Below are 19,785 nucleotides of genomic sequence, written 5' to 3' on the forward strand. Positions count from 1 at the left end.
GAGAATGTAGTATAAATAGCTAATAGTGATCATTTCAGGCCATAGGACGTCTCCGAGATGAATTAGTTCCTGAACCCACCACCTGCCACTTCTGGCCAGCTGCTCCCTCCATCCGACTTCAGGAGCGCTTAATCTCTTTGTGTCTGTCAGGCACAGCACATAGTTCCCCGTACCCAGGATGGGAACTGCGGGGTAATAACACCGACGTTGAAAAGCCGGCCAAGCCCCAAAGAACGCATCACCTCCTCCCTGGGTGCTTTTTTTCCCCCGCTTAGCCGATCCTCTCCAGCTTCCTGTGCGCAGAGCTGAGACCATTTTGTCATTCGAAAGACTAACCTCTTTTGACAGCATGAGGAAAGACCAAGGATGCTGATGAGGGTATAGGTGTTGCCATGGCGACCCAGAGGGCCTCCAGCTTCTGTGGCTTTTTCCATCTCAGCTGCCGCTCTCATTTGGCTTCCCCATCAGCTGTGCACCCCAGCACTAGTGAGAGTTGCCTTCATCTGCCTGCTAAGGGCCAGGGGCATGAAGGGGAATGGTAAAGCCTCAAAGGTGTGTAAGCCAGTATGCCAATCCCCTCTGCCTCTCCTTACCCTCCTGAACAATAAAACTCCCTTTAAAAGGGACCTCTAAAAACTGTCACCATGGCCCATAAAAACCAGCAGGATTTCTGTCAGGTACTTTACCAGATGGAAAGCTTTTATGACAAGTGAGTCCTATAGAGTTCTATGCATTCTGGCCAAACTCCTTCATTTAAGACGGGGAAACAACCATGGAACTTCTTTCTTTGCACCCAGACTCTCTAAAAACAAGGTCATATGTCATTTCAACATTTCAGGAAGTGCTTTAGCTGAAGCAACGTAAAAGACTTTAGAAAGATGGGCCGCCTTTTTGTGAGTGGCTTGCTTAAACTTAATCTTTTCGGGTGTGCCACTCTCTCTCTCTGAACAACCCCTGGGATATGGTTGAACTGAAGAAGAGGCCTGCAAAATCATTCAGGTGGGCAGTCGTATTTACTGAGCGCTTACCATGTGCAGAGCCCTGTACTAAGCACTTGGGAGAGTACAATATAACAATTCAACAGACACATTCCTGGCCCACCATGAGCTTACAGTCTAGAAGGGGAGACAGACATTAATATAAATAAACTAAAGATATGTACATAAGTGCTGTGGGGCTGGGTGAGGGGATGAATAAAGGGAGCAAGTCAGAGTGATGCAGAAGGGAGAGGGAGAAGTGTAAAGGAGGGGGGCTTAGTCCAGAAGGCCTCTACGAAGGTTTCTCTTTGCAGGGAGCGAAAGGTGGGGTTGGAATGAAAGGGGAGAGTGTGGCTCGATCCCGGGAAGGAAACCTTGGCCAACCTTGGCTGTAAGCTCAACTGTGCGGTTGCTTTAGTTTTCATCACCTAAAGCTCTTCGCTTTACCCCAGTGCTTAAGTACGGTGCCTGGCACATAGTAAACACTTAACAAGTATCATCATCATCACAATTGTTTGCTGAGGGAAGGGCCTGACGTTGCTACACACCGTTGCCCACCTTCAAACTTTCTCTGCTGTTCGGTTCGGTATGGTTCAGGGCCGATTCAAAGCTGCTTTAAAATGAAGGCTTTGAAAACACGAGGTTTGGTCTGATGTAATCCCAGCAACAACTGGGCGAGAAGCAGCATGACCTAATGAAAAGAGCCTGGGGCCGGAAATCAAAGGACCTTTATTCTAATCCTGGCTCTGCCACGTGGCTGCTGTGTGACCTTGGACAAATCACTTCACTTTTCTGGGCCTCAGTTTCCTCATCTCTTAAATGGGGATTCAATACTTGTTCTACCCCCTACTTGAACTATGAACCCAATGTGGGAAAGGGACTGTGTCCAACCTGATTATCTCCCATCTACCCCAGTGCTTAGTATAGTGCTCGGCACATAGTAAGCACTTAAAAATGCCATCATTATTATTATTGGAAATGTAAGTCCTGTAAATGATCACCGGAGCTCTGGTGAACTTGAATACAGAGACCGGTACGTCTGTTTCTTTCTCGAGGGAGTTGCATTACCAGAGACAACACCTAAGACATGTTGATGACTGGGGTAGATGACAGAAGGCTCTTTGTAGTCTTGGTGTTGTTGGCCACCTGAAGGATTATCAAACACCTGACTCCCCCGGGGATGTTCACGTGAGCAGTAGGACCACCCACTATAAAACGAAAAGCTGTGAATGAAGAGCTTGGGACCATTTTTTGCTACCTGCAATGCCGGTGCCTTCTCAATTTGGGACTCAACCTCACTATTCCCTCCTCCCCCTACTCCAGTTTATTTTTATAAAATGAATAAATAGCAGTTCATCATAATTATGCAAAATACCTGCTGCTGATGGTGATTTATCTCGGGGCAGTGCATTCCATTAATTACCTGCAGCTAGAATAGGCAACACCCAAAAAGAACAGATTTTCTAAGCCAGATGCAGTCGGTTTTCACTACACATTTTGGATAGAGCACAACTGCAGAAACAGGAAACCCACCTCTATCTGGAGACAGCAAGATGCGAGGTCAAAAGAGAAGGTTATATGTCTACATGGCATCAGCTCAGTGGAAAGAGCACGGGCTCGGGAGTCAGAGGTCATGGGTTCTAATCCCAGCTCCGCCACATGTCTGCTGTGTGACCTTGGGCAAGTCACTTCACTTCTCTGAGCCTCAGTTCCCTCATCTGTAAAGTGAGGATTAAGACTGTGAGCCCCACGTGGGACGACCTGATCACCTTGTATTCCCCCCCCAGTGCTTCGAACAGGGCTTGGCACATAGTAAGCGCTTAACAAATGCCATCATTATTATCAGCCATTCATTCAATTGTGTAACAATAATAATTATGGTATTTGTTAAGCACTTACTATGAGCCAGGCACCGTTAGTGCCCACAACAAGCTTCCCTCCCACTTAGGCTATGAGTCCCACGTCGGGTAGGTATCGTGTCCAACCTGATTATCCAATATCCACCCCAGCGTTTAGTACCGGTCTTGGGATATAGTAAGCACTTGGGCAACAAGTATCACAATTATTATAACCTGAGACAAGCTCTTCTAGGTGAACCCAGAGGTGATGTAAGAAGCAGAGTGGCCTAGTGGATAGAGCCTGGGCCTGGGAGTTAGAAGGACCTGGGTTCTAATCCTGGCTCTGCCACTTGTCTGCTGTGTGACCTTGGGCATATCACTTAACTTCCCTGTGCCTCGATTCCCTCATCTGTAAAAGGGGATTAAGACTGTGAGGCCCATGCAGGACAGAGACTGTATTCAACCAGAATATCGTGTATCTTCCTCAGTGCTTAGAATAGTGCCTGGCACATAGTAAGCGCTTAACAAATACCATTATCATTATTATTATTATTTAAGGTGAGAATGTCTCTACCTTCCCTCTAGGCAAGAATGCAGGGTCACTATAAAATACACAACACTTCTTCCCAAAACTGGCCACCTTGCTCCATTTGTGCGTATGGAGTGGTTCAGGAAACAGTCTCAGTCACTAGGACTTTGCCACTCAATCAATGTATTGAGCGCTTCCTTTGTGCTGAGTGCACATAAGAGCTTGGGAGGGTACAATATAATCAATTAATGGTATTTACTGAGTGTTTACTATGTGCAGAGCACTGTACTGAGCGATTGGGAGAATATAATAAAACAGAATAGCAGACAGAGTTGGTAGACACTTTCCCTACCCGGAAGGAGTTTACAGTCTAGGGCCCTGAGACAATTTCCAGAACCGGGTAGGAATGGTGGCCTATGAACAAAATTGGGATGGTAGCCAGAGGCAGCGCATCTTCTCCGAAAGATATTATGTCTTGGGCCTTTCCAAACCCAGGATTCCCTGATGCAGAGATGCACTTATTCATTCTGGCCATTTAGTGCCTTCCTTATAGCAGCGTAGACTCCTCCAACCATCGAAGAGTCAGTCATTCAGTTAACCAGCACTCATCTCATGACTTGGGCCTGGAGGGAGGGAGGAGGGGGGTGGAGGGAGGGGATTAAAGCCTGGAAGCACCAACTAACAATAAAGCAGAAGGATTCTTCCAGTTGGCCTGGAGAATTAAGGAATCTGTCTTGCCAACAAGACGAGAGCAAGCAGCCATAAAATAGCTTTCGACATTGGTCTGGTAAAATTAGACATTGCCCCAAAAACATTTCAAGCAAGATGTCACACGCTGAGTAAAGAAATCACTGAGAAGAAAAGAATAACATACATTCAAAACAAAGCTCCATATGGTCAAGGAAAAATAGATCATATTGGTAAATACCAAAATAAAACTGTAAGAAATACAAATATAACCAAATGCATTAAAATAATTTCAATATCCTAAATTTTGCATTGAAAAGCCCTAATCAAATCCACTGTGTGAGAACTGCTACTCTAGAGGAGAACACTTTACTGTCCTCAAGCAGTGTTCGGAAACCTCAAAAACTGGATTCTTAAAAACATGAGGTGCTTCAGTACTTGCGTGAGAGACTGTGTCTGCCTTCAGGATGACTAGCTTCTCAACCTGCAATTTGTTTCAATTTCAAACTCAGCAAGTGCTAAGATTAGGTGGGCCACAGTACATTTACTTTAAAATATTGCTTCTATTCTTAGATTCTCATATCGCCTCCTTTCAGCCCATTAAAGATGGAGCTGACAGTGTGACATTGTCGGGAAAGGCTGTGAGAACAGGGGACATCTCTCATTGGAAGAAGTGGTGGGTTTTTAGTTTTTTTGTTTGGTAACACAGGAATTTCAGCCAGAACAGAATCCTGAGGGCACAAGGGTCTTTAAGAAATCACTTGATGCTCCCTCCGCCACTAAGCAGGCTGGGCAGATAACCGTCTATCGCTCCGAAAATTTCTCCAAGTAACAAGGCCAAAACCCACTTGACAAGGTGATCAGGATCACCCAACTCCCTTTGGTATTGAATCCCCTATTTGTAGATGAGGGAACTGAGGCACAGATAGATTAAGTGACTTGCCCAAGGTCACACAGCAGGTAAGTGTTCCCCATCATTTGGGGACAGGAGCTTGCTTGTGCAGGGAAGGTGTAAAGCTTTGTTGATCTGCCCTGTCCGTCTGCCTACCTGCCAGCTCCAAAGCCTTGTCCAGCTCAGTAATCACCTCCCCTCATATCTGGTCCAACCCACCTCGACTTCCACTATCCACTAGGCAATGGATAAAGCCCAGGCCTGGGAACCAGAGGACCTGGATTCGAATCCGGACTCTGCCACATTCCTGCTGTGTGACCTTGGACAAGCCACTCAACTTCTCTGTGCCTCAGTTTTCCTCAAATACAAAACAGGGATTCAATACCTGTTCTTCCTCCTACTTAGACTGTGAGCCCCATGTAGGACAGGGACAGTATTTGGCCGGATTAACTTGCTTCTACCCCAGTGCCTAGAAAAGTGCTCGACACATAGTAAACGCTTAACAAATCCATAAAACAAACTAAAAACGTAAATGGAGGGGGCTAGGATGATGTTAATGAGGTAGACCTCTTGTAGAAAAACTAGGTCTCATTTCAGCAGCTTCCCTAATATTCCCACGAGCCCCAATTTTGGGAATGGCCGTGATGCCGGCTTTGGTTGGAGGAGTGCTAAACCTCCAAGCCCAGGCGTCTCCATCCTTTGCCCAGAGTTCCATGCCTGCCTCTACTCCTCTTTACCATCATTCAAGAAGAATGCAACTTGGTGGTTAATTTAAGCCCCAGTAATAATAATAATAATGGTGGTATTTGTCAAGTGCTTACCATGTGCAAAGCACTGTTGTAAGCGCTGGATAATGATGGCATTTATTAAGCGTTTACTATGTGCAAAGCACTGTTCTAAGCACCGGGGAGGGTACAAGGTGATCAGGTCATCCCACGTGGGGCTCACACTCTTAATCCCCATTTTACAGATGAGGGAACTGAGGCCTAGAGAAGTGAAATGACTTGCCCAAAGTCACACAGCTGACAAGTGGCGGAGCCGGGATTTGAACCCATGACCTCTGACTCCAAAGCCCATGCTCTTTCCACTGAGCCACGCTGCTTCTCTAGGTTATAAGCTCTTTGAGGGGAGGGATTGTGTCTGCCAACTCTATTGTATTGTAACTCCCTAATGCTTGTACAGTGCTCTGCACACATTAAGCACTCAATAAATACCATTATAACAACAGAGCAAAGCTCGAGACTGGAGGTCAGAGGTAGAGGGAGGAGAGCCATCCTGTCCTGCACCAGCTCAGGGACAGACATTATTGAAGTGTCATTCTCCCCTTCCACCCACTTAGTGTCACAGCATTTTCCCCACACGATTGCCTCCCACACCCTGTGCAAGTAATAATAATAATATTAGCATTTGTTATGTGCTTACTATGTGTCAAGCACTGTTCTCAGCCCCGGGGTAGGTACAAGTTAGGTTGGGCAGAAACCATGACCCACCTGGGGTTTAAAGTCTAAGTAGGAAGGGAGAACAGGCATTGAATCTCTATTTTACAGATGAGGAAACTGAGCCACAGTGAAGTGATTTGCCCAAGGTCACACAGTAGGTAAGTGGCAGTGCTGGGATTAATAACAATAATAATGATGGCATTTATTAAGCGCTTACCATGTGCAAAGCACTGTTCTAAGCGCTGGGGAAGTTACAAGGTGATCAGGTTGTCCCATGGAGGGCTCAAGGCTTAATCCCCATTTTACAGATGAGGTAACTGAGGCACAGAGAAATGAAGTGACTTGCCCAAAGTCAGGATTTGAACCCATGACCACTGACTCCAAAGCCCGTACTCTTTCCACTGAGCCACACTGCTTCTCTATTAGAACCCAGGTCCTCTGGTTCCCAGGCTTGTGCACTTTCCATGGGGCCACGCAGCTTCTCTAAAGTCTGCCCCTCTCCGGGCTGATGTGTTTTTCCAGTCACTGCTGGAAATTGCCTCGCTTGTCTTCATTTCCCATCTGCCTCTCCGTGTCCCGCTCCACCTGAAGCCTCTGCTGTGGGAGAGGAACTTCTCCCCTGATTGCTGTGTGCCAGGCTGAACCGTCTGCTCCTACTGCCTCCCAGCATCTGCTCCTTACTGAGATTGAGCTTTACCGTGAGCAGAAAATGGGTCCCTTGGGAAAATATTGGCATTCAATCCATTTCATCCTTCGGATAGATGCCTTTGCTGGAACACCAAGTCCGGCCCACTAAATTGTAAGCTCCTTGAGAGCAGGGATCACGTCTACCAACTCTGTTGCATTTGACTCTCCCAGGACCTCAGTAGAATGATATGCATGCCGTAAATAAACATTGATTGATCCACTGATTGTCTGGTTGCATTATTCATGTAAACATCTACAGTGGTCCTTGAGTGGCCTTGTGGGAAGAGCATGGGACTGGGAGCCAGAGGACCTGAATTCTCATCCCAGCCCCACCACTTGTCTGCTGTGCGATTTGGGGCATGTTATTTAACTTCTCTGTGCCTCAGTTCCCCCATCTATAAAATGGGGATTAAGACTGTGAGTCCCTCTTGAGACATGGACCGTGTCCAACCTGACTAGTGTCAGGTTGTACCTACCTAGCTTGTACCTACCCCAGCATTTAGTAGGCACTTAATAAATACCTTAAAAAAAGTCTGAAATAACACACCTGATGTATGTATCCATGTATCAGTGTATCACCAACAGCCCCCCTACCTGCCCTGCACACACATTAATCCTACCTTTCGGTTAGCAAATGGCACTTTCCATTTGCGTGCCTCGTGCTCTTTTTGACTCTGTCTCTTCGACATACTGCCTATCCAAAGCTTTGACTCAAGACAGGTCACCCTCTTCTTGGCTTCAGTTTCTCCGGCTCATCGATCTCCTCTTCAGTCCCATCTCAGCCATCGTTTGAAGTGCTGCTTTATTGTGTTTTCATTTTCAGGCTAAACTTCATGTGGTACGTGTACTACAATGCACTATGCCTATGGAAGCCCATGTGTTACATGTACTGTGATATATTGTGTCTATCCATCTGCATCCCAGAACAGAGACTGAGACTGCTGAGGGGGGGTTGTTACTTTGATCTGTCTAGCACCAGCCTCATTCACATGAGGGTCCGTAGACAATTTGAGGGAGATGACAAGCCATTATTTTAGTCAAGTGCAGTCGGCTATTTTTGATTCATTGCCAGAACAGCATTTTCAATACCTTCTGCTCAAAAGGAGGTATTTTGGCAGAAAGATGCAGAGCCTCCTAACAAACAAGATTACATTCCAGCTCAGTCTGACAATATTTTTCAGATCCAGAAATAATGTGGAATAGAGAACATTTGACTAAAACGATCCAGGATGATGAAATGATCTGGCATATTGACTGGCGTATGTGTGGGAGGAACACCCAGAGCCCACTGCTCTGAAGCCTGGCTCTGTCGATCATTTATACTGGAACTTCAAAATGCCCTGGACCTGGGGGGTGTTTATAATAACAATGATAATGACAATAATGGAGGCAGTTTTTTTTTTTTAAATGGTATTTGTTAAGGGTTTACTATGTGCCAGGCACTGTACTAAGCAATGAGGTAGATATAAAATAACCAGTCTGGACACAGTCCCAGATGGGGCTCCCAGTCTTAATCCCCATTTTACAGTTGAGGTAACTGAGGCACAGAGTAGTTACGGGGCTGGCCCAAGGTCACACAGCAGACAAGTGGCAGAGTTAGGATTAGAACCCAGGTCTTCCTGACTCCCAGGCTGGTGCTCTATCCACTAGGCCACATTACTTCTCTAATTCATTCATTCAATTGTATTTCATTCAACCACATTTATTGAGAACTTACTGTGTGCAAAGCACTTGTGTTAAGTGTCCACTATGTGCCAAGCACTCTACTAAGTGCTAGAGTAGATACAAGGTAATCCAGCCCACATGAATACGGAACAGGGACCGTGTCCAACCTGACTGACATATCTACCTCAGCACTTAGAAAAGTTCTTGACACTTAGTAAGTGCTTATCAAATAATAATAACAGGTATTTAGCAATCCCTATTTTGCAGAAAAGGAAACAGAGGCATAGAGAAGTTAAGTGACTTGCCCAAAATCACACAACGGGAAAGTGAAAGAGCCATAATTAGAACCCTGGTCCCCTGACTCCAAGGAGTTTGCCCTTTCCACTACACCACCCTGTTTCTCAGAAAGAAAGCCTATCAGCAATATTTAAATAAAAGGGGATTGGTGAAGAAGAGTTGGCCCAAAATCCTTTCACCTTCTGCTGAAGGAACTCATCGTGTCTCCCAGGAAAACTCCTGGAAGAAGAAATGGAAGAGCAAGATTAAGTCAGAATTCTCTTAGCCAGCTCTGTTCACACTTTTAGCAGCCATGGTGGGAACAGATCAGCCATTCAGTGGAGCTTGGGAGACTCAATTGCCCCTGTCTTGACTTCGGCTGTAAATTCATACAATTGGCATTTCTAGGAACACAAGCAGTCTCAGAGAGCTATTCCATGTTGTCAGATTAAACAAAAGGAAAGGGTAAAGGCTCTAGAGGGTCCAACTGTAAATTTCTATTCTCAAAACTCTCCTAAAAGTGAATCATTTGATATTTAAGGCTACAAAACAATCAACTGGCTCCATCAACTATGAATAGACAACAAAGACACAAACATGATTTCTGTCACAGTTTGGATTTTTCTACTGGGAGCCAAGCTCTTCATTCCACAACAACTAATTCTCATTCTAGAACCAACTCCTCCACTCTTTAGATTCTCCTTCTGGCAGAGTTGATTCTGGATGTTCCTTACAATCATTTTCTGGTGTTTTTCCCAAAGATTCAGTGAGCCACCTGCTAAGTTAAATTTTTATTGACGTTCTGATGAACACTGCAGGAAAAAAAAAAAAGTTTTGCTTGGAACAAAAGCACCATTTTTTCTACAAACAGAAAAGCTGAGAAATTCAGGGAAACCGCATTGCAAATCTCAAAGTTTACAGATTTACACAACTAGAGGGTGGAAACGTTAGCTCTTTCGAGAACCAAAGAAAGCACTTTTCAAGACTGTTTTCAAAACATGATATATTTTGACTCCATTTTTAGGGGCTCTGGTTTTACTAGACCAAGAAGAGACTATCTTGAGCACATAATGCGGAATCAATCGGTAGTATTTACTGAGTTCTTACGATGCAGCGCACTGTGATAAGTGCTTGGGAATTACAGTACGGTGGCTTTGATAGATATAATCATCACCCTCAAGCTACGATCCACGGATAGAAGTGATCCCCTCAGCTACATGTGCATGCTTGGATAGACCTTATCCATGGCAGTGACATCTTAGAAAATGGAGGTCAGGTGCGAGCACACACACACACACACACACACACACACACACACACACACACACACACACACACACACACACATAGTATCTCTGCTATCTATGGATGTATCACAAACCTGCAGAGAACCTTTCTTCCAGATTTCAGCAGCCTCTTGTCTCCCTCTACGGGTCAAACAAAGCAAATCCGTCCTTTGAAAGAACTCTTTCAGTCAACAGCCATCTGACAAAGCATCCACTTTTGCTGCACTTAATAATAATAATAATAATAATGGCATTTGTTAAGCGCTTACTATCTGCAAAGAACCGTTCTAAGCGCTGGGGAGGATACAAGGTGATCAGGTTGTCCCACGTGGGGCTCACAAGTCTCAATCCCCATTTTACAGATGAGGTAACTGAGGCCCAGAGAAGTTAAGTGACTTGCCCAAGGTCACACAGCTGACAACTGGCGGAGCTAGGATTTGAACCCATGACCTCTGACTCCCAAGCCCGTGCTCTTTCCATTGAGCCACACTGCTTAGCCAGGGATGTCATGCCCCAGCCCCGCCGCACGCCGGACTCACTTGGGTGAAGCTCGTGGCACAGACCTGGGACTCAGGCTCCTAATCCCCGCTCCGCCACTTGTCTGCTGTGTGACCTTCAGCAAGTCACTTAACTTCTCTGTGCCCCAGTTCCCTCATCTGTAAAATGAGGATTAAAACTGTGAGACCCACTTGGGACAGGGACTGTGTCCAACCCAATTGGCTTATATCTACCCCAGCGCTTAGTACGGTGCCTGGCACATAGTAAGCGGTTAACAAATTTCATAAACGGAAAAGGTACTCACTTGTGTGGCTCCTCCTTCTCCCCTGTCACCTTTCTGGTCCTCAGTGGGCACTGGGGCTGGCAACAGCACCAATGAGGCCCAGGGGGTTCCCATGTTGCAGCGGCTCTGAGCCACCCAAGCCCATGCCTGGCCCAGGAGATACCCTGGAAAGCATGAGGTGATTGGATGAGGGTGGGATGGGCAGCTAGCTCTGGGCATGGAGTTAGACCAGACAAGTGGCAGTAACAGTGGCCTCCTGCAGGCAGGGGCAACTGGTGGAGTCACCATTTTGAGAAGTAGCATGATCTAGTGGAAAGAGCTTGGGTCTGGGCATCAGAAAATCTTGGCTCTGCCACATCTGTTGTGTGACCTTGGATAAGTCACTTAACTTCTCTGTGTTCGTTTGCTCTTCTGTAAAATGGGGATTAACTACATTTCCTCTCTCTCATTTAGACTGTGAGGCCCATGTAGGAAAGGAACCATGTCTGATCTTATTATCTTAGTACAGTGCTTGGCACATAGTAAATGCTTAACAGAGTAGTAGTAGTAGTAGTAGTAGTAGTAGCAGCAGCAGCAGCAGCAGTAGTATTGCTAGCTCCAAATCTGGCACCTTTCCTTCCCAAAGAGGCTGGGCAAAGTAGGATTCCCAAAGTAACAGAAACCATAAAATCTTACCTTGTTTGAAATATTACCTGGAAAGAATTCCAGAGAGGGATTCTTTTACTACTCCCTACTCCTCGCCATTCGCAAGTTCCCTATGGGCAGGGAACGTGTCTACCAACTCTATTGTATTGTACTCGCCCAAGAGCAGTGAGCGCATCTACCAACTCTATTGTATTGTACTCACCCAAGAGCAGTGAGCGCTCAAAAAATATCATGGATTGATTGGATCTGAGGCCAAAAAAAAATAAAATCTCCAGATGATTCTTATATCCACAAGATGTCGCTCCCAAACAGTTGTGCCTGAGTGATCCTTTGCTTTTCAACCTCTGCACAGCCACTTAGGTGTCGCTCCCTTTTCTAATGGAAAATTCCTTTCTCAGGGCCGCGGCTGCCTGAAATGTTATCTAATACCAGAATCAACACGAAAAGTCAACATGACGGCCACAAAAGCAAATAAGAAAATATTGTTAAATGCCAGCTTTGTGGTCCAACCAAATGTCAAAAGTGAGCTGGTGTGCTGAGTTCCTCCAGTTAAGTAATTCCTCGCACATTCATGAACTGTCTATGAAGCAGAAAACAGTGAGGCGGTGAATGATTCCCACAAGTTGAACTAGGAGTCCAATGGATTGTATGAGTAACTATTAAAGATTTTAAAATATTCGATTAATTGATAAGGAAATCGTCTGTCACCAAGTTTTGATCATTTAGTTATTCTGTCTATAATTTCTATGTTTTTAACATGACTCCACCAGAATTCTCTTCCTATGGAGTTATACTGTTTAGAAAGAATAATAGGAAATATTAACAAATATCATAAAAAAGTGTTAATTCCAGTCTTGGTGTTAAAGTAATCTTTGATTAGATTTGTTAAATGGAGAAAGCTGGTTCTTTTTAGTTATGTCATTAATAATAATAATAATAATAATGGTATTTGTTAAGCACTTACTGTGTGCCTCCCCCTGGAAACAATCATGCTAGGTAAACAACCTGGATCATTTAAGTAAAAACTGAAATACAACTGCACAACTTTAGACTGCTGATTCTCATTCCTCAGAATCCCTGGTTCATCATATGAGCCATTTGCAGAAAAAACAATGATGTGATTACAGATATAGCTGTCAAGTGTTGCTTCCTGCTGAGGCCAATCTGAGGAAGGTTAGGCCTCAAACTCAGAAACACAACCTGGGCATTTAGCATGCACGTTTAGCAAAAGGGCAAACATTGTTGACAGTCTCGTAGGTTTTCTCCATTTCTGGCTTCTCCAATCTTCTATTCTCTCTTGCTAAAGAAGCTACAAAAGTTCACATGAATGGTGCACAGATGGCAGATCAACATTTATAGGATAACAATAATTGAGGTATTTTATAAGCACTTACTATGTGCCAAGCACTGGGGTAGATACAAGATAATCAGACACATTCCTTGTCCCTCCTGGGGCTTATGGTCTAATAGAAGGGAGAACAAGGGTTCAATCTCCATTTTACAGATGAGGAAATGGAAGTAGCAAGTGACTTGCCCAAGGCCCCACAGCAAACAAGTGGCAGAGTTGGAATTAGGATCCAGGTCCTTAGGCCAGGGTTCTTCCTGATAAAAGAGGTAGGGCTTGTGTTTTGTTGAAGACACCTTGTAGCCTCACCACAATCCTGTCTGCACTCCGAGGACCCCCAAAAGGATAGAGGGAACACAGCCATGCTGTTCACAAAGTTAGTTCCTACCCGCAGCACCCCAAGAGAGTCCTACTACCACAGAGCAAGGTCTCCATTGCTTACCGACCCAATAAATAAACACATACAAACATCATTTCCCAGAGAAAGAGGAGAGGGGACAAAGGGCCAAATTATGGGCAGCAGTATTCGCTACAGGGAGAGTTGGGATAAAAACATTGCTGCACAATTGGATACGTGTTTAGATTTGCTGGTTTGGGTTCGTGTGATTATTTTGTTTCCATCTTCTATATTTGACTGCCAGTCTGAGAAAGTTAAGCAAACACTGGGTCGGGAGTGGTAAAAGAAGCTTTTCAACTGGACAAGTAGCAGTGGTTTTTGCAAACACGTACATTAGTTTCATTTTTTAAAAAATTCTAGACCAGGTTAATCAAGGTTTTTGTCTGGAATAATGGTGTGTAAGCAATAGAAAATATCAGAATTGAAAAAGGTGGGGTGAGGTGAAGTACTAGGGAGGTGGAGTGATGCTAAAGGGAGAGTATAGCAGACAGTCCAGCATCTGAACGGATAAGAAAAAGCTCTCAGTTTGGTGGTGGAAAGCCTAGGCCTGGATTTCCTCAGCCTCAGTTCTCTTTTCTCAGTCATGGATTTTCTTAGCTTAACTGGTCTATCTCGTAAGCCTCACTATCATTACGATCACAAAGAGGCGGAAGGTGTTTGATGCATTTATTGCTATGTCCGAAATCATCTTTTCATCCCTGATTTGATGAAAATCTCTCCGGCTTGTCACACCCACAGTCTTGATGGCTCCCTGGTAGAAAGACCTCCTTTCACTCTTCACGTTGGTCCTTTTGACTGGGGCACCAGTGGGACTGTGCTATTAAAAGATGACAGAGGTGTCTTCCTTCTCCTGGGGTTTGACACTGAGTCATCCTGATGGTTGGGATGTTGTGTTCTGAAGTTCGCCAGTCGAATTTGAACCATGTCAGAAGATGGTCGGTCTCAAATTCAGCACCATAGATAAATGTGGTGATTGATACATCTTTGAAGCCCTGCTGCTAGACACTGCTTTAGCACATGTTACTGTGTAGGCTCAGGCTAAAGGACCATTCAGGTGTTTTTGTTATTTGGGACACTGAGTCATCCTGATGGTTGGGATGTTGTGTTTTGAAGTTCGCCAGTCGAATTTGGACCATGTCAGAAGATGGTCGGTCTCAAATTCAGCACCTTAGATAAATGTGGTGATTGATACATCTTTGAAGCCCTGCTGCTAGACACTGCCTTAGCACATGTTACTGTGTAGGCTCAGGCTAAAGGACCATTCAGGTGTTTTTGTTATTTGGGAGACAGAAAGTAGAGTTGGTATTGGGTACAATCGTTGAGCAGAAAGAAGCTTTCCACTACCATGGTGTCTGGAGACCTTCTTTCCATGACATGCCACCACTTCCCAAACATGTCCTGAAATCCCCCACTGAGGATCAGCTTGCCAGGTTTTGGTACCACTGTAATGCATTGCTCTACATCGTTACAGACCTTTGTCTCTTCGTTGGTGCTTGTCTTCTAGGTGTATTCTAGAAATCTTGTTGCCAAACAAGATTTTAAGAATAGACCAGACCACTTCCATCTTTCTCAATCATTCAGGACTGGGCAGTTTATACAACCTTTCCCTTGTGAGTTAACATGGGCCCAGCTGGCTCGGAAAACTGTGGTAAAGAAGGAATGGTACTCTTCTCTGTTCATGGAGCTGGATTTTCTTTCAGGACCTCGGGAAATCTCACAGAGCTCAATTTGTTAGAAAAACAACTTACCCGCCAGTTCTGTGAATGCGAACATCCTGTATGAATCATCAGGGTTTCTGCCTGAAGTCTCCGCTCCTATCCAAAAGGAGACTAACAAGGGAAAATGTTTGTTAAAGGAGACCTATGGTTACTCTTGAAGATTGGTTTGCTGTTGGCATTACTATTTTGGTTTAGTTTTGGGTTTTGAGCCAATGGCTTAGTCTTTGTGGGAGAGTAGGTTAGTTTCCTGAGGGAAGTTAGCTGCACCTTCTAGTGTGGCTTACGGATAGGGAAGCTATGCCTGGGAGCTCACCTCAAGGCAGGCAGCCTTGGAAAACAGTATAGCCTAGTGGAGAAAGCATAAGCCTGAGAGTCAGAGGATCTGAGTTCTAATCCCAGCTCTGCCACTTTCCTGCTGTGTGATTTTGGCCAAGCCATTTCACTTCTCTTTGCCTCAGTTTTCTCATCTGTAAAATGGGGATTTAATGCCTGTTCTCCCTCCCATTTGCACTGTTAGCCTGATGACGGGCAGGGACTACATCCAAGCTGATTATCTCATATCTGCCACAGATATGGACACACAATGAACATTAAACAAATACTATTATTGATGTCATTATTAAGGCAAATTAAGGCCGCTCACTCATATTAGACAGAAACAATCTTTGGGAGTAAGCCCTTTCTGAGAAGAACCAGACAAGGCTTCCTCTTGATTTAAATGATCAAAGAAACCAGATGCAGTAACTATTTATACACATTTACAAACCTTAAGTATTCTGGCTCTTAGAGTCTCATGAGGAGGCCTGAAAGAGCACTGCCTTAGACTCCAAAATTAGCACTGGGGTTCCCAATCCAACCTAACAAATCCAAAACGTTTCAGAGAGTTGTGACGCTAGGAACTCAGAACCGATGACTGAAGGGGTAGGGGAAGGAAACTTGGGACAATGAAGGAGGAAGTTGCGGGGGAAAGGATTATTTCTGGAAATTCAACTATAGGCCACAGGGAGTCTGTGAAATTCTGGCCTGAGATTCTTCTTTCTTTCACCCAAACTGTGGGCTTTTCCTTTGATTCCTGTTTCCCCTCCTTGTCTTCTTTTCTCATATGAGTTTTCTGCAGGAGAAAAACAAAAAATAGGCAAAATAAAGTCTAAAGAAATAAGGAGGTAGAAGGCATGGATATGTGAGGAGGTAGAAGGTATGAGTGACTCCGGCCTCGTTTTCCAGAAGTCCAAGACATACTTTGTAGTGGAAGGATTCTATAAGACGAGAGGAGCAAAGATGTGCAATTCCGAGTATTTGGGTATTTTCTTTCTCCCTTTTTCTTTTCTCTGCCTTGCCCTCTTCCCTTGCTTTTCCCCTTTCACAGGCTAACCTCTTTCACTAAATGGGGTTATGGGTAGGAGACGCTGCTACTTCCTTCCTGGATTAATCAGACAGGAACCCATTAGCAAGAAAACACATTTTAAACACATTTTGTTTGAAAAAGATTACCTTTTTTACGCATGACTTTTCAAAGATGTCTTCACAAGAAGGAGAATACATGGCTAATGAACCATGTCCCGCTGTACGGTCATAGATGTATTTTTACAACCTGAAATTGTCTTTTAGTAAGAGATTTAAACGAGTCCGATGACTGGTGCACACATACAACAGTTTGTTCCAATCAGGATCCTGCCACAGGACCTGCATCTAATCTCATTGCATTGTATCTACTCCAGCCCTTAGCACAGTGCTTAGCACTTAACAAATATTACAATTATATTACTATTTTTATTATTATTACTCCGAAATTCTGGCCCAAACTGGTTAATCTCAACAAGGGGTGGGGGGCATGAGTATTGCCAAAAGAGACTTCAAATCACTTGGAAATAAAAATGAAAACTTGTGTTGCTTCTTTAGGACTACTAAGAATCAATCAGTTAATATCTGGGTGCAAGGGGCATTATTAAGAAATTGCCACAGAAAGACCTGGTTCCCAGCAAATACTGAAAAACTCCATCACACGGTTTCCCTATGGAGAGACATTCTAATAAGACAGTTGAGGTATGTGTTAGTACATTTAGTTCCATTGTGAAGAGCTCAGTAAAATGGTGAAACAAGGTCAAAAGAAACTTGTCATGTATAGTCATTTCTGGTAAGACTTTTTTTTCAACTTGCCCCATTTTTAACTCTTCTGTGAAGCAGAATGACCTAGTGGAAAGAAACATGAATGGGAGTTAAGGGACCCGGGTCCTAATCACAGATCCTCCCCTTGCCTGATATGACCACTGGTAAATTGCTTAATTTCTCAGGGTCTGAGTTACCTCATCTATAAAATGCTCTTTCCCCGTGCTTAGACTTGTAAGCCCCAAATAGGGCAGGGACTGTGTCTGATATGATTCTATTTATTCCACTGCTTAGCACAGTGCTTTGAACCTAGTAAACCCTTAACAAATTATTATTTCCAGAGATTTAAATGTCATGAACGCTCTGTTGCTCACGTTGCTTATACCCTATAAAACTGGCATTGTGTACTTCTGCATGGCCATTTCTATATTATGCCATAGATTAAAACCGAAGTGTTTCAGATATTTAAATACACATTAAAATCTACAGAGTGTCTCCAACATGGTTCTATTAAAACTATTTTCAAACCATGGCATTCAGTAACACGCAATGCAATATTTTTTTCACAACGCAACCAATATAAAAATCTGAAAAATAGCATCAATTTATTTGTTGACTAATAGTCTCATATAGGTATATATTCAGAATATACTTTCTATAAAGTCTTTCCTGAGGTATTTTTTGTAGGTTTTGGTTTGGGGTTTTTTTGTATTATTGGATGTAAGTTCTCTAACCATCTTTTTTAAAGTGATTATAAAGGTCCTACAGCATATTTTATTTTATGATATAGGTCACCATTAATGCCATGTAAAGAGTGGGAACTGGAAAAATAGGGCCATGGAACAAGTCTTACCACAAATATTGCATTCGTAGAATTGTTTACATACAATTTTTAAATATTTGTCTCCTTTAAAAAAATGTATTTTATGGCTAAGAGTCCAAAAAGTACAGTGAAGCATTTCAGGAATGTAATAGATGAGAGTGTGAGATAAATGACATGAAGGAAAAAGCCAAAACTCTTGACGGCTATATATAGCTATGTATATATACGTGTGTGTGTGCGCGCGCGTGCGCATATATATATATATACAGATATATATACACATTGTATTGCCTTCAAAAGCAACTGGATATGTTATTGTCAGTCCATTGTGTAAATATTTCTACTAATCTGTTTTGGAAGAGCAAATATCTTTCAAGGTTTCAAGTTCGTCCATAAGCTTCTTGTTCTGAACTTCAAGCACTGCTACACGACTCTCCAGGCATTTTACATATTCTTTCTTTCTTCGTCGACATTCTTTAGCAGCTTCCCTGCAATGAGCAGAAGCAAAAAGGGCAAACAAACAAACAAACAAAAAAAACTATTTGCATGCTGTTGGAAAACATGGGTCGAAAAAAGCCCTGATTAATTTTGTGAGCACGGTTGCATTCCCAACTTCGAAACAACACTCCCAGTTGGATTTCAAACACTAAGCAAAACGGGATTCACAAGGGTCATGAGTGTCCCTTTCCACAAGTCCACATGGCAACTGGTAGAACTGCTTCATCTCATGCCGTGATTAGAGTTCACAGTAAACAAGGTCCAAGCCACAGACAGTTACTCTGCTTTGTGGCAATAAAGATCTTTTAGGGCCTTGAGTTCCTCAATGAGAGTCTTGTTTTGGTTTTCAAGTACAGCCACACGATTTTCAAGACATTTGACATACTCCTTCTTCTTCCTGCGACATTCCCGAGCAGCTTCCCTGGAACCAACACAAGGCAAATAACTACAGGCACAACCTCGGCACAACAAAGACTGGCCCAGTGAAGTGATCTTTGCCTCCCCAACCCCAAAATCCACAACCCCTCAATCCTGGTCAAATTTGTTCCCCAATCACAGCCAAGCCAGGTTACTTTTTAAGACAAAAGGAACAATTTGTGAATGCACTGAATTGACCCCCATCTGTGACTATCTCTGACAGAGATCGTATTAAGTCAATTGCATTCCACTGCACAAAACCATACGACCACCTAACCAGCTGCATTTCTATCATTACAATTTACAGATCCTTTCAAACCTCTCATTCAGTCAAATTTCCAGTCATCTCAACTTGACCAAAGTATTGGCAAAAATGAATCGTCAAAGGACACGGTATCAAAGAAGGAGCTTATTCTCTTTAGACTGAAGCCCAGGGAAAATGTAACAGGACCAGACCACTCTTTACATGAAGTAGAAACAGTCTGCTCAATTGCAAGGACAACACTGAGAACGCAAATGACAAGACACATGCTGTTCTGCAGAGGGACCACATTCTGATAATAAGAGTAATGGGAGATAAGAAAGATGAAACTCAATCATCAACATGTTCAAAATGGCACCTAAAATAGACGTTGATTGACTGACATGAGAATTCACAATGAGAAGGTGAATATGAGATACTTCAGCAGTGGATGCCAAGACTGCTTTCCTAATTGCATGGATTAATTTCCATTAGTTGTAAAAGCACCACAGGCATGCAGAAGAGAACAGACCAACAT

The 19,785-nt window shown here is 43.7% G+C and overlaps 1 protein-coding gene across 15 annotated transcripts in view; it reads right to left on the reverse strand.

Annotated features, from left to right (window-relative positions):
- Nucleotides 1-15,603: 15,603 nt before the first annotated feature.
- The window catches only part of CREM (cAMP responsive element modulator), a 55,104-nt gene continuing 50,922 nt past the window's right edge, over nt 15,604-19,785 (reverse strand). For 10 of the 15 annotated variants that reach the window (XM_038755674.1, XM_038755676.1, XM_038755672.1 and 7 more), the window contains one exon: nt 15,604-18,579. In XM_038755674.1, the coding sequence (XP_038611602.1) occupies nt 18,435-18,579 (145 nt within the window). In that variant the 3' untranslated portion in view covers nt 15,604-18,434. The other 5 variants (XM_038755681.1, XM_038755679.1, XM_038755670.1 and 2 more) reach the window with 5 other exon arrangements.

Source organism: Tachyglossus aculeatus, chromosome 13 (assembly GCF_015852505.1).
Source record: "Tachyglossus aculeatus isolate mTacAcu1 chromosome 13, mTacAcu1.pri, whole genome shotgun sequence".
Classification (NCBI taxonomy): Eukaryota; Metazoa; Chordata; class Mammalia; order Monotremata; family Tachyglossidae; genus Tachyglossus; species Tachyglossus aculeatus.